The sequence below is a fragment of the Hemibagrus wyckioides genome, linkage group LG07 (genome assembly GCF_019097595.1).
Source record: "Hemibagrus wyckioides isolate EC202008001 linkage group LG07, SWU_Hwy_1.0, whole genome shotgun sequence".
Taxonomy (NCBI): Eukaryota; Metazoa; Chordata; class Actinopteri; order Siluriformes; family Bagridae; genus Hemibagrus; species Hemibagrus wyckioides.
In genome coordinates this window covers 28,602,410-28,618,656 of record NC_080716.1, presented here as the reverse complement: position 1 = coordinate 28,618,656, position 16,247 = coordinate 28,602,410, and the positions used below count along the sequence as shown (strand labels likewise).

At 37.4% G+C, this 16,247-nt stretch overlaps 1 protein-coding gene and 1 pseudogene across 1 annotated transcript; both read right to left on the bottom strand.

The window, feature by feature from the left end:
- Positions 1-1,298: 1,298 nt before the first annotated feature.
- LOC131356661 (uncharacterized) lies at positions 1,299-3,279 on the bottom strand. The gene is made up of 2 exons (XM_058395810.1): positions 3,214-3,279; positions 1,299-2,987 (listed from the first exon to the last, which is right to left on the bottom strand). The coding sequence occupies exons 1-2, from the start codon at positions 3,222-3,224 to the stop codon at positions 1,304-1,306; spliced, it is 1,695 nt and encodes a 564-aa protein (XP_058251793.1). The 5' UTR covers positions 3,225-3,279; the 3' UTR covers positions 1,299-1,303.
- A 6,195-nt stretch (positions 3,280-9,474) lies between these two features.
- On the bottom strand, positions 9,475-13,240 carry LOC131356290 (uncharacterized; annotated as a pseudogene).
- Positions 13,241-16,247: the final 3,007 nt, after the last annotated feature.

Sequence of the window (16,247 nt, the reverse complement as noted above, 5' to 3'; positions counted from 1 at the left end):
GCAACCATTTTGGCATGAGGTGCACAAAAGTGTTCAGAAAATGCTGGCTAACAATTCCCGTTGTCACCACTTATATATAAATTTTAAATCATTGTCAGACTTTTCTCCTGACTCTTACTGTTTACTGATCTATCTCATGTATTTGGCAAAGAAATGTATTCTCACTTTATAGTTGTTTCTGCAAAACTTTGATCCATAATGAAGATAGACAGGAGCTTTGTTTTACCCATGCTCAGTCACCACACGAGTCGCTAAATGTTTATCCTTCACCTTGAAGTGTATTTACAAAAATGAACACATGCAAAACCTGCACATTAAAGTTTTAAACATAGTCAGGAATCCACATGTTCTTGAATGCGTGAACATGGTCAGTGACTGTTTCCACTAGCTTCTGCCAATCTCCCTGTTTTATACCCTTTCATGGGCCTTTAGTTCCACTAACCTGTGACCAATTTTGCCCTTTCACCTATAAAGGGAACACAGTCAATCAACAAAATACATGTTAAATAAAGAATATAAAAAAGAATAAGGAGATGTGGTTGGCACAAGTGGCTAATCTCCTGTCATAGGAAAAACCAGTGTATGATTTACAGGGTAAATCTGGATTATTGTAACTGGGCACATTTAAGGAACAGTTAAGACATCAGTCTAGGAACTGTGCCAAATCCCCCTTGCTCTTTGCCTTTCCATGTTTACCCCTTTATCTTACAGTATGTGCTTGTTCATTTGCTGTGTTGACATTTATATAGTGATCTGGCTCTGTTGTTAATGTTCTGTTTGGATGTTACTGAGAAACCAGTATAAATAAATAAATAAGTTATTAATTAACCTCATTACCACGATTTTTAATATTATTACGTGAAATAAGTTACTGAAGATTAAAGGTTATTTGATAGATGTGGGTTTGTTTAAGAAAGTTCCAACTCAGACAAACTGCAGTTATTATGTTTAATGAGAAAGTCAGATAAACTGATAGTTATACAGAGCACTAGCACGAGTGAAATTAACAATATTCAGCTAATTATCAAGTTAAAAGAAGAGGATACACATCTATCCATGTGTAGTATAGCTTCACACGTAATACAGAACAGAAAAAAATTTGTTATACTTTAATCTCAATTGTAAAGACTCATCAAAAAAGTTTTAAATGACTATCAACCCAAAGTAAAACATTAAATCTTCAACAACAATATTACTGAATAAATGCAGTGCATTTTATTATTTGAACAGCACTTGCACATGAGAAGCAAACATGGTCATCTTTATTACATGCTGCATGACTATTTTAATCTCCTAAATTCATTTATTTACCAGTAACAACATTCTTGAGTTTGTTAAAATACCCCATTACAGTATTAACCCGTTCCTGTGATTCAGGCTGAATTTTCCTCAGCTCTCTTAGTTTCTGAGCAACAACTTCTTTTCCAGTTTCCTCAGCTCGAGGGATCAAGAAGTCAAGAGACTGAACAATGAAAGCAGAGTCTGGCTTTAAAGCAATCTCAAAAAGTTTTATGATGGTGATGTAGGCTTCTTCCACCAGCTCAGCTTTTTCTTTTTCAGTCTTGGTAATTGCTTTTTTCAGGCTCATCTCTATGCTGGTCTTCTCCTCTTCCTGTTTCTTGTTGCTTTCTTGTTCTTTTTTTACATTTTCAAAAGACTCTGTGTCAAACTTGATATTTGATTCTGATATATTATAACCTTCATATTCTGTTTTAAGATCATCAAACCTCACTTTGGTCTCAGTGCTCTTTACAACATATTTCTTATTCCCTCTGTCATGTTTAGTGTCGAGACATTTACCTGTACATACAATGCAGTGTTTATCTTTCATGACATAACACCAACTGGCATCCCAGGCAATCCAGCAGCCTTTCTCATGACAGTTCTCCTCACAGACAGAGCAGCTGGTAACATTTCTGTCCCACCATGAAACATTTTCAATGAGAACCTTTTCCTTGTAATACTTGGTGACAGTAAAAGTAAAGTTTTCATTTTTCTTAATTTTTTCTCGGTTTTCCTCAAGGGCTTTCTGAATCTGAGCCAGTTCTTTACCTTTGTACTCTACAAACTCAATACGGCTTTGTAGATTAGAAATACAGGCTTCAAGTCGTTTGGACTCAGTCAGAACACTTTCAGTCTGCTCAAAGCTTTTTCTGTTCTGTTCTTTCAGTGAAATGAAGAAAGAATTTAAACTGTCCTCTGTTAGATCCCAAGCTTCCCGGAGAGCTTTGTTATACTTTTTGCTCCTGTTCTTAGTTTGACGATTGTTAACTAAGAAATGTTCAGGTTCATTATCTTCATCTTTCCTGCAGGGAATCCCTACTGACTTGATGGCTTCAAGAGCATTGTCTGGAGGCATTCCATCTGAGTGAGTGATAAATATGACAATATTGTTCTCTATATCTTTACCAAATAAGGACAAAACTGCATCAAAGATGTATTGCTGTCTGTCAGTGAGCCGATTCTCAGATGCCTTCACTACCAGACACACTGCATCAATTTCTTTCACTCCTCTATCACTGCGAAAAAGTTTGTACAGATTCTCAGCGATCTTTTTGTCATATTGTGTTCCTACAGTGTCTCCATAACCTGGAGTGTCAATGATAGTAAGACAGATTGGGTTGTTTTGGTCAAAGACCTCATACACAGTGATTTCAGTTGTTTGACTTTTTGTCTGATTTGACATTTGATTACCTCCACCCTCTTCTGTAATCTCAAACCATACTTCATCTGTAAACTTCACCCCGAGTATATAATTTACCATGACATTGATCAGAGTAGTTTTGCCTGTTCCAGTTTCTCCTACCATCAGTAGGATTTTGTTTTGCATATTGATACCTCTCTGTCCAAATGTCCATTTTCTTACTGAGCCACCTTCATCAAGATTACTTCTGGTTGTGAGGAGACGATATCGTGCAGGTGGACCTTCACTGATTAAATTATTATTCTGGATTAAATCATGTACAGTTGATGATGACTCTTGAAATCTGTTAAATATAATGACAGATAGAATTCTGGTTTAATGTCATCAGTGTCATCAGTCATTTCAAAACATATGTTTGAACATTATGTAAAATACTGTAAATAACTTGTTTTTATTTGTTTGTTTGTTTTGAAAAGAAAAAGCATTCTTCTGAAAAACATTTCATATTGTGTTTTTTGTGTCATTTGAACTTAAACAGAAAAAATAATGTAAAATAAAAGTCCACTTACCCTGTAGCCATAATACTAGCTCAATTCCCACAGATTTCTCAGAATACCAGCACAATTGTATGACCTATAAATGAAATTTAGAATTTAATTAAAATAAACATCTGGATAATCTAGTGATGTAAGGAAGTTTCTCTCTCTCTCTCTCTCGAAAATCCCAAAAGTCCTAGTACATTACCTATTTATACACCCTAGATATTTTATCTGCTTAAATATACTTTTGATTAATTTGGCAATAGATATAAATTTGACTTTGATATAAATTTAAAATAAAATAATAGTGATTCCTTTGTTGTAAGAGCCTTTAAGAAAGAATAATACTGTCACAATGTGTTTCACTGGTCTGTTATTTGTTTTGCTATATGTATTGGTTTTATACCCCCTCTGGTGAATGGGATGAACTGCACCTGCTCTAGCATTTCCTATAGGGAGCCATTTTAAACAGAATGAAAGAGAAAACCTCAAAACCAAGTTGAGGTAAAACAATAAGTGTGAAGAGTTTGGAAATTGATGTACAAAAAGATTTTTTTTAAATTTAGATTTACAGACACAATAAAAACTTTCATTCTATCAGTTTACTAAGGGTTGGTTATGCCATGATTTATACAGAAGTGGAGTGAACAAGGTGGAGGAGACTTTTCCTCATTCCAAACAGAGACACTCCTTGACCCTCTCTAGTCAGGTACAAATCCAACAAATTATAATTTAGTATTGTTGGAAATGTCAAATGTCAAAATTTAGTATTGTTGGAAATACAAGAGACCTATTATAGCAGCAGCATAAAATATGGAGTAATAGAGTCAAGAGTTTCTGTAAATTTCTAGTTCAATCTTGCTGTATTAGTCTTCACTAAACATCCTCTCTTTGTTTTTCCTGCTGACAAAATCAAAGTGTGTAAAGGCTAGGTATGACTTAATAGTTAACAATCAGCATTACATGTCAATTTAAAATGATGAAGTGATTTTTAATAAGTTTGTTTTTTATATTATTAAACTTGTCCTTCAAGAGAAATTTGAAAACTAGCTTTTTTCTTATTCATTCTGTTGCATGGTATAACTAACTAGTCTTTTCTCATTATGACGAATTATTTTCTTATTTTAGAAAAATGTGTGTTGTTCACTTTAACCTATTTGAATAAAACCAAATAAACTAAAATGGTAAAACAATTCTCTTTTTCTTTTAAAAACTGCATCACTCAAAAGTCTTATCTACTGTATAATAAAGTCTTAAATGCAAAATCACAAGTGGAAGTGTAAATGTATGTTAGATTACTGTACCTGATTCAAAAATGTAGAAATGTCCTTCAGGAGCAAGATGGAGAATAGTGACACTTAACACTGTTGTGACTTTATAAACAGCATGAATTTTATGGTCACCTGATGAGGGAGTGTTAAAATCCAGCCAATGAACATCACTGAGTAAGCTGTAACTATAGGCATAAAAACACAGGAAAGTTTATGCAGTTCTCTAAGACTTTCAGTTCTCTACAGTCATAGTTCAAATATGATGAAGAACACTTTTGAATTTATTCTATGCTAATTGCTCAGGCGAAGTGAAACTGAAAATATCTTGAATCGAATATCTTCTATTTACAGGGTGAAAACAAACCAAATACGAGATTTCTACAGAACAGTATACTGCTGAATCACTCACATCAGTGCATCAGCCATTATTTATGCAGCAACAAATTCCCCCACCCTCTGAAGAGTTGGAATCCCACCAGCTGCAGCACAGAGTCTGATAACAGTTCACACCCAGCAAAAACAGAACATTCCCCTAACGTTAGCATATGGTTCCCATTAGGTTATTTTGGGGAAACAAATAATAACGTTCTAGGAGCATTCTCTGTTTGATATTATTATTATTATTATTATTATTATTATTATTATTATTATTATTCTTTTTTGTAACCAAAAACTTCCCTTTCCAGAACATTGTAGAGAGGTTTTTTGTAACAATCAAAAGAGAGCCTATAGAGAACGTTCTTAATGGTAATTTTTAAGTTTTATATTTACAATCAAAAACTAACCTTCCCAGGACGTTCCAGTTATTATTTTTTTTTTTATTAAACTGGACCAGGGGCATCGCTAGGGCTAATCATCATCAATAACGGCCAATAAACGGCCCCCGGAGTTTAGACAATTAAGTTAATGTTGATCAGTTTAGTTGAGCACTGTTGACGTTTACCGTACGCGATTTTGACTGACATCTCTCCCCGTGCGCGCGCGCGCACACACACACACACACACACACACACACACACATAAAGTGTTTTCAACTTGAAGCGGCGCTGGGCAGACCGATCGGTGTATGACGCCAAAATACCGCGAGAGTGTGCACAGGAATATGCTCTAGAACCTCTCTCGCGATACTTCAATGTCATCAGTCTGCACAGCGCCGCTTTAAGTCTAACACACCTATACACACACACACACACACACACAACACAACTAAAATACCTTACAGTCCATAAGCGCGACAGCAGTAAAAACTCTTATTATTCAGATAACAACCTAATTTTTGATTTTTAATGTTAATACAGTTGATAAAAGTCAGCTAACTAATGTGTGTTGTGTCAAAAAGGAGGCCCACTGTCTTTGATTCTGAAAACCCCTGACATATAGGACCCTTTTGAATATTGTTCCATACCCAATATGTACAAAAGCCTTAAATGAAATAAGCCTAAAAGTAGATCTAAATAAAATATAAAGTGTTAAAGCGCTAAGACATTACAGTCTGAACATCATAGCTTTCTATTATTCAACTAATGCAGTATTTAAGTTAAAATACAGACATGACTTAGGTGAACAATGGACCAGAACAGACTCCATCATTTGGCTGTTCTGTCTATTGAAAAAGGAATTCTCAGCACTATAAATATTAGTATGATAATTGACTGTTTTTGCTCAAGTCCAGTCTCGGAGATACTCTCTGATGATTCCACCCTCAAAGAAATAGCATAAAAAGGCACCAAGAGCAGGAAGTAGACAAGATACAAGCAGCAAGACAGATGAGAGAATGAGAGATGAGAGAACAATAAGAGAAGAGAAGAGAAGAGAAGAGAGGCTGTAAAATAATTAAAGAATAATACATACAGTAGTGCCAGCATGAATGAGGAATGAAATGAGGTGCAATTATAATATAGATTATTGTAAAATAATAATAATAAAGGATCTACACAGCACTGCTTCACACACAAGCTGTAAAAGAGATAATATTGTTACAATTGATAACAGCCTGCAACAGCAGACCCATGTGTAAGCAAGTCCGTAGAGGAATAGTTTTATCAGGAGCATATGAAATCTTGATGGTAGATGTTGAGAAAGTCAAATGGGGTATCTACATAGAAATAGCTAAGGGATTAGCTGGTAGCCAGTTAGCTTGTTTTGTATCCCACTTTGCCATAGATATGGTGCCACGAGAGGTAGGTTGTTTTAAGGAATATTACTTCTCCCTTTTGCACACACAGTTGTGCACACAATTACTAACAGCCTTAATTGCACTGCTATACAGAGACGTCATTGTGTATGTGGTTGGGTCCCTTTTGCTTCACACCAGCCCCATTCAACTGTGCACCACTGCTGAATACTGTATATATAGGGGAAAAACTGATTTGTGCCATTCAACTGTCACCTATCAGTGTTTTTCCTGTGACAGTGATACTTGGTTCTTCCAAACCAGCCAAATGTGTTGAGGAAATCCATAACAGATGAACACCTGCAAAAATAATGCTAGACAAAACATATATCAGTAAATGACAGGGCTATTATTGTAACGTCTGGGACCCCCGCCCTATGCGGGGCTCGACCCCAGACGCCCGTGGTGTGTGTGCTCATGCCGACACACGGTGTAATGAGACCCATGCGCAGGATTCAGCGAAGCACTGCTTTTATTACATTTAAGACACGACATAGGGAAACAAACGCAACACTAGACATGGCGTGGTTAACTAAACAAAACCTAGACCTTAGCTTGGACATGGAACCTAGCAAACAAAACCCCACCAGAAACCACGGTACAGATAACAATCATGGACCAGGACACAAACACAAGGATCCCTATTTATAGGGGTAGACATTAGGGCTAATGGGATACAGGTGACAATCAGGATAGGAACAATAGGAAGGGCGTAACAAAAGACACACAAAGAAGCAGGCTTCCAAGGTTCACCTGCCAGCGCCCTCTCTGGGCCTGGCAGGGAACTGTCCAGCTGTTCCTGACATAACCCCCTCCTCTAAGGCGCAGCTCCCGAAGCGCCCAACCTCCGCCTAGGGGACACCTCAGGAGTAGGCGGAAGATGTAGTTCATAGAGGGGAGATGCAAGGCCTGATGTAGTTCATAAATGCAGTCTACGGCGATGCCCCAGGTCCCAGGGGTAAATTGACATCCGGCCCTGGAAAGAAACGGGAGGGAAGCGTCTTCCACCCGTGGTGCCGAGCGACGTCCTCCACGGAAACTCCATCGCGGAGCGGCGTCCCCGGCTGACATGGTGGTGGAAGCCCGCCTCCAGTGGGACCGATAAAAAGGGGGTGTCCCCCATGGCCTGAAGTCGAGTGACGTCCTCCTTGTAAATTCCCTGGGGGAGCGACGTCCTCGACCATAACGAAGATGGGGACACCTCCCTGGGGAAACGGGGAAAAGGATTCGCCGGATGCCATCCACCGGTTATCCAGGGCTCTAGCCAGCAGACTGCAAATCCTTACCGAAGACAGGAACTAGCTGGGAATCCCGCTGGGTCTCAGAGATGGTCCATGATTCTGTAACGTCTGGGACCCCCGCCCTATGCGGGGCTCGACCCCAGACGCCCGTGGTGTGTGTGCGCACGCCGGCACACGGTGTAATGAGACCCATGCGCAGGATTCAGCGAAGCACTGCTTTTATTACATTTAAGACGCGACATAGGGAAACAAACGTAACACTAGACATGGCGTGGTTAACTAAACTAAACTAAACTAAACTAAACTAAACTAAACCTAGACCTTAGCTTGGACATGGAACCTAGCAAACAAAACCCCACCAGAAACCACGGTACAGATAACAATCATGGACAAGGACACAAACACAAGGATCTCTATTTATAGGGGTAGACATTAGGGCTAATGGGATACAGGTGACACAATCAGGATAGGAACAATAGGAAGGGCGTAACAAAAGACACACAAAGAAGCAGGCTTCCAAGGTTCACCTGCCAGCGCCCTCTCTGGGCCTGGCAGGGAACTGTCCAGCTGTTCCTGACAGTTATGGTATATCTAATTATACAAAATTAAACTGAATTTTGATATGGTACACACAAGAACAAGAATGAATACATATGTATAGTGGCATGCAAGATTGCCAGATTTACAATGTTAATTATTGCTTCATCACAGTCTGTGAAAAAGTTCATTACTATAAAACATAAAGAAATGCAAGAGGTGCAAATTCTGAGGTGTTTCAGAGTCTCATGATGTATTTTTAGATCGATTACTGAATGACAACAGGTGACTGGAACTCTAGTCTACATGAACTGATTGTAATAGTATATTTCAAGTGTTTATTCTGTAAATATTTTCTGTATAATAATTAAATAATTATATTTATATAATTAAGATAATTAAAGTTAAAACAATTAATAATGAAACTCGTCCCAGAATGTAAACTTTAAATTCGTAAATAGGACATATCTCGCCCATCATGCCTCCATAAAATAAAACCTCAATGGTTCTCAGTTGTGTTTCAAGTGTAAATTAGAAACAGAAACATTGATATTGATGATATGCACTGTGACTGTAAGAAAATGCAACTATTTTGGCATGAGGTGCACAAAAATGTTCAGAAAACACTGGCTAAAAATCTTATTGTTTACTGATCTATCATATTTATTTGGCAAAGAAATGTATTCTCACTTTATAGTTGTTTCTGCAAAGCTCTGATCCATAATGAAGATAGACAGGAGCTTTGTCTAACTCATGCTCAGTCACCACACAAGTCGCTAAATGATTTTCCTTCACCCTGAAGTGTATTTACAAAAATGAACACATGCAAAACCTGCACATTAAAGTTTAAAACATAGTCAAGAGTCCACATGTTCTTCAGTGAGTTTGCCCTTTCACCTATAGAGGTAATACACTTAGTCAACAAAATACATGTTAAATAAAGAATATTAGAAAGAATAGGGAGATGTGGTTGGCATGTGTGGCTAATCTCCTGCCATTGGAAAAACCAGTGTATGATTAACAGGGTATATCTGGATTAATCTGGCTGATGTGGGCACATTTATGGAATTTACTCAAACAGATAAGACATTATTCTAGGAACTGTGCCACACAAGAAGTCAAGAGACTGAACAATGAAAGCCGAGTCTGGCTTTAAAACAATCTCAGGCAGTTTCATGATGGTGATGTAGGCTTCTTCCAGCAACTTAGCTTTTTCCTTTTCTTTCTCGATCAGTTGTTCTTTCAGTCTCTTCTTCATGCTTATCTTCTCGTCTTCCTGTTTCTTGTTGCTTTCAAAGCCATTTTTGACATTTTCAAAGGCCAATGAATCAAACTTGTCGCCTGACTTTGATTTATTGCAATCTTTGTATTCATTTCTAAGTTCATAAAACCTCAATTCGGTATTGTTGCGCTGTATAACATATTGTTCTCTTTGACATGTTTAGTGTAGTGACATTTATTTGTACATGTAGTACAGTGGTCATTTTCCATGACTTTACACATTTTAGCATTAACCAACCAGCCAACCAGCAGTCATCCTCATGACACTTCTCCTGACAGAAAGAGCAACCAGTGGTCTTTCTGCTCCACCATGAAGCATTTACAATGGGAACTTTTTCTTTGTAATGTTTGGTGACTGTAAAAGTAAAATTTTCATTTCTCTTAATCTTTTCTCGGTTTTCCTCAAAAGCTTTCTGAATCTGAGTCAGTTCTTCACCTTTGCACTCTTATTTCTGATTAGAAATACAGGCTTCAAGTCATTTGAACACTTTCAGTATGTTCTAAGCTTTTTCTGTTCTGTTCATTCAGGGAGGCAAAGAAATCATTTAAATTGTCCTCTGCTTGTTCCCAAGCTGTCTGGAGAAGTGATAAAAAGTGATAAATGTGACAATGTTGTTCTCTATGTCTTTACCAAATAAGGACAAAACTACATAGATGTATAGCTGTCTATCAGAGAGTTGATTCTCAGATGCCTTCACTACCAGACACACTGCATCAATTTCTTTCACTCCAGTGGCACTGCGAAACAGTTTGTACAGATTCTAAGCAAACTGTTTGTCATATTCTGTTCCCCTGGTGTCTCCATAACCTGGAGTGTCAATGATAGTAAGACAGATTGGGCTGTCTTGGGCATAGACAGTGATTTCAGTTGTTTGACTTTTTGACTGATGACAGATAGAATTCTGGTTCATGAGAATTTATGCTTAGAATGTCCTTAGACATTTCAAACCATATGTTTGAACAAGATGCAAAATATTGTAAATTACTTGGAAAACAAAATGCTGTCATTTTCAGCATCTAATAATAATAATAATAATAATAATAATAATAATAATAATAATAATAATAATAGTTTTTTTTGTTTTTGTTTTAAATAGAAAAAGCATTCTTCTGAAAAATGTTTTTCATATTATTGTGTTTTTGTATCATTTGTGTGAAATAAAAAAATAAAAATAAGAATAAAATAAAATATCCACTTACCCTGCAGCCATAACGCTAGTTCAATTGCCACAGATATCTAAGAATAGTCCGGCACAATTGTATGACCTATAAATGAAATTTAGAATTTTTAAAAAAAAAATAAACATCTGGAAAATCTACTGCTGTAAAGAAGTTTAATATTAATCTCTCTCTCTCTCTCTCTCTCTCTCTCTCTCTATCAAATCCTGAAAGGCCTAGTTACTTTACCTTGATCTATTTATACACCTTGGATATTTTTATCTGCTTAAATACGCTTTTTCTTAAATTACTGATAGATAGAAATTTGATTTAACTTTAACTTTTATAATAAAATAATGATGATTCCTTGAAACAAAGTAATACATGATTTGTTGTAATTAATACTGTCACAATGTTTTTCACTGGTCTGTTATTTGTTTTGCTATATGTATTGGTTTTATACCCCCTCTGGTGAATGTGATGAACTGCACCTGCTCTGGCATTTCCTGTAGTGAGCCATGTTAAACAGAAGGTGATGGGGGACATTGAAAATGTTACTATTAAAGTCAACTGTTAAAGCATGCAATAAATCTACTTTGAATCAGTGAATGAGTTCAATGTGGGATTTTATTTATCAGTAATAAAGTAATGAAGGACAGCATGGCCAATGCTTTCAGCCTCTCCTGGATCTCAGAAAAGTCTTAATTCTTTTTGTGAAAGAGTATTTTTGTAAAGATATTCCTGAATTTTCTTTCATCTCGAGCGGTAATGAGAGTCGTTAAGAATAGTCCAATCAAATGAGTCCAAATAATATAAAAAACTATACTGATTCGCTAACAACAAAAGTGGGCAGGTTCAAGGACAATTTTGAAACAATACAATCAGAGCTCAGGCTCAAGTCACATGCTTTTGAAAACTTTATGGAGCTACATACACACTCGTGTGTCCAGCGCCCTGTGCATACACACACATACAAAATGAACGAAATATAATGGTACCTTGGAGTCCAACCTTAATTCATTCCAAAAGTCTGGTTGAATACCGACTTAGTCAAAAACCGATTTTTTCCCCATAGGAAATTATGTAAAATGAATGAATGTGTTTCAACTCGATGGTTGATCTCACAACCTCTTGGCAGCATTGATCCCTTTTTCAGAGACATGGCTACTGAAATTATTCCACAGAAGATAGCGTGGGGTTCTAACACAAGCACTCACAGATGATGCTTTCAGATGCTTCATCTCTGTAGTCTACACCAGGGTATGCCGCATGGAAAGCGTGTGCGGTCACAATAGTTCTTTTTAGGTCGGGTCGAACACAGAAAAATATTTTCGAAAACTGAAAATTTGTGTCAAATACAGTTCACATTAACATTCATTCGAATTTTGTTCAAAATGTTGATATTTGTTGCAATCCTGTATGAAACAAGAACCAGTGTTCCTGACGGAACACTGAAAATATTTTCGTACACCGAGGTGTTTTCATTACTACACCACATTCTTAAATGCATACTCAGAAATGCCATCATGCACTGTTCACCAACAGAATCATTATGCTGCTAATTACTGTATGATCACATATTTACAATAGTGTCACACCCCTTTATGGAATGCAGAAGGGAGTGGTTGAAACAAACCACTCCCAAGCTACATTCAAAACATCACATGGTTTATAAGAATATGTGTCCTTTCTCCAAAGAAAATAAAGAGTGAGTGAGGAATGTGAAACAAAAAAGGTTTGGTGATTAAAGGATTAAATATAATCATTCCTAAATATATATATAGCCCTGACCCATCAAGGCATGAACTTTTTCCATTCTTCAATAATGACCTCTTTTAGAGACTGAGTGCTGGATGGAGAGTGATGCTCAACCTGTCTCCTCAGAATTCCCCATAGGTGTTCGATTGGGTTCAGATCAGGAGACATACTTGGCCACTGAATCATTTTCACCCTGTTCTTCAGAAATCCAACAGTGGCCTTAGATGTGTATTTAGGATCAGTGGAAAATGTTGGAAAAGTGCACGATGACCAAGGGCATGGAGTGATGTTAGCATCTTCTCTTTAAGTATAGAGCAGTACATCTGTGAATTCATGATGCCATCAATGAAATGCAGCTCCCCAACACCAGCAGCACTCATGCAGCCCCACATAAGGACACTGCCACCACCATGTTTCACTGTAGGCATCATGCATTTTTCTTCGTATTCCTCACCTTTGTGACACCATACAGTTTTGAAGCCATCAGTTCCAAAAACATTTATCTTGGTCTCATCACTCCAGAGTATAGAGTCCCAGTAGTCTTCATCTTTGTCAGCATGGACCCTGGCAAACTCTAGGCGGGCTTTTTTGTGCCTGGGCTTTAGGAGAGGCTTCCTTTGTGGACGGCACCCATACATGCCATTCCTCTGCAGTGTACACCGTATTGTGTCACGGGAAACAGTCACCCCAGTTTGGTTTTCTACTTCTTTAGATAACTGCAGTGAACTCTCATGCCGATTTTCAACACTTCTCATCAGAAGATGCTCCTGTCGAGGTGTTAACTTCCGTGGACGACCTGGACGTCTCTGTGAGATGGTTGCAGTTCCATCGTTTTTAACTTTTTGTACCACTTTTGCTACAGTATTCTGCTGATAATGAACTTGTGGTTGGATTCTTGTTAGACATTTGTAGTCTAAAATTTAGCTTTGCTCCAGAGACTTTCAGTGGGGTGTACTCATTTTTGCATCACCCTAATTTGAGTAAAACTGAAAATTTTGTTCTGCAAGTTATATTATTAACCTTACTTTCATGTTATAAGTTAAGCAGATGTTATATAAAACTTAGTCTTGTCAACATTTTAGAGATATTCATTAGAGGTTAATTGAGATACTGCTTAAAATGTTACTTTTCAAAGGGGGTGTAGTCATTTACACTGAGTACTGTATATACTTTGATTTTTATCCATAGGAACATAGCATTTACTGAATATTGTCATATATTCTTCTCTCTCTGATTTTTCTAGAGAACTTGTCCATATATAGACCCATTCAAACCCTGGAGTTACATGGCCAGACTGTTACATTATCCTTTTGTCAAACTATGCTTGCATGTTCCCCGTCTGACAGACAATAGGCACAAATCAAAATAGTGTGGCAAATTAAAGAGTATAGGAAATAATTTGATTTGGCAAAATACAGTATACTAATGTGTGTGCTCTAATGTATTGATTAAGAGGATGTGAATTCAAATCCCATGTCCACCAAGCTGCCACTGATGGGCCCTTGGGCAAGCCCCTTAACTGTTCAGTTGTATAAAAGAGCTAAATGTAAGTCAGTCTGTATAAAGGCATCTGCAAAATGCCACATTTCTTTTGGTATATGCATCTTGGACAAAATAAGCCTAAAAATATTCTTGTTCATTAAAGTGGAATTTAAATGATCTATGTGTTTACACAATCCATTAGAATGGTAAAAAACAAACTTCTCCTAAACCAGATTACTGTTTCCAACATCATATAAATAATGTTTAAGGTTAAAATAGAGAAGAAGAAAAAAAACAATCAGTGGCAAAATTCACAAAAGAACAAAGTACAGGCATGTATACATGATTTATTTTTTTATCATATAATCATGGAAAAATTTTAAATCACTAAATAAATTTATAAACTCGATAAAAATCACAATGTTTCTAAATGCATCTAATCTCCATAATGGTATGGTCTATAAACTCCCGTAAAATCCAGATTACTTGGTAATTGATGTTTTGGATTTATGCCCTCATAACCAGGGGAATCTCTGAAAACCAACATATCTGTATCAAATCAGATGCTCACCTGTCAGGGCAGCTGTAGGAATTTGTTATGGGTGTATCCAGTTCTGTCAAGATATTCTCAGCAGATGCAACAGTAAATAACATAGGTGACTATGCAGATGAGCAAGCTGAGGACAAAGAGTACAGCTGGTAGCTGTGCCTTATATTTACATTTGGCATTTGGCAGAGGCCTTAATCCAGAGCAACATACATTTCTCATTTATACAACTGAGCAATTGAGTGTCAAGGGCCTTGATCAGCAGTGGCAGGTTGATGATCTAGGGATTTGAAACCACAACCTTCTGATCAGCAGCATTCACACAGCAACAGTTTACTGATCAACATAAAATGTATCCTACACTATACTTAAACACATGAAAATAGGGATGTTCCTGGTTTGAGGTGCTCAGTATCTATCAAAAGTGGTCCAAGGAAGGAACAGTGGTGAACTGGCGACAGAGTCATGGGTGGTCAAGGCTCATTGATGCATGTGGGGAGCGAAGGCTGGCCTGTGTGATCCGATCCAACAGATGAGCTACTGTTGCTCAAATTGCTGAAGTTAATGCTGGTTCTGATAGAAAGGGGTCAGAATACACAGTGCATCACAGTTTGTTGTGTATGGGGCTGTATAGCCACAGACTAGTCAGGGTGCCCATGCTGACTCCTGTGCACCTCTGAAAGTGCCAACAATGGGCACGTGAGCATCAGAACTGGACCACGAAGATGGAAGATGGCCTGGTCTGATGAATCACATTTTCTTTTACATCACATGGATGGGTGTATGTGTGTGTGTCACTTACCTTGGAACACATGGCACCGGGATGCACTATGGGAAGAAGTCATATTAGAATTGAATATTTGTCACACTTAAAAGATTCAGATCATCAAACAAATTTTATTACACAGATAACAAGTGAATACAAAATGCAGTTTTTAAATATTTCATTTATTAAGGGAACAAAGCTGTCCAAACCTACCTGGCCCTACATGAAAAATGAATTGCCCTCTCCTGTTAAATCATGAAAGAACTGTGATTAACCACATTATATTAGAATGCTGATTTAAATTTCACTAGACACACCCAGGCCTGATTACTGCCAGACCTGTTGAATCAAGAAATCACTTCAATAGAACCTGCCTGACAAAGTGAAGCATGCTTAAAGAGCAACACATCACACCATGATCTAAAGAAATTCAAGAACAGATGAAAAACAAAATAGTTGACATGTATCAGTCTGGAAAGGGTTATAAAGCCATTTCTAAGGCATTGGGACTCCAGTGAACCATGGTCAGAGCCATTATCCACAAATGGAGAAAACTTGGAACAATGGTGAACCTTCCCAGGAGTGACCGGCCTACTAAAATTACTCCAAGAACGCATGACAACTCATCCAGGAGGTCATAAAAGAACCCAGAACAACATCTAAAGAATTGCAGGCCTCACTTGCCTCAATTAAGGTCAGTGTCCACGATTCAACAAGAAGAAAGAGTCAAAAACGGCATCCATGGCAGAGTTCCAAGACAAAAGCCATTGCTGACCAAAAAGAACACAAAGGCTCGTCTCACATTTGCCAAAAAATATCTTGATTATCCCCAAGACTTTTGGGCAAATAT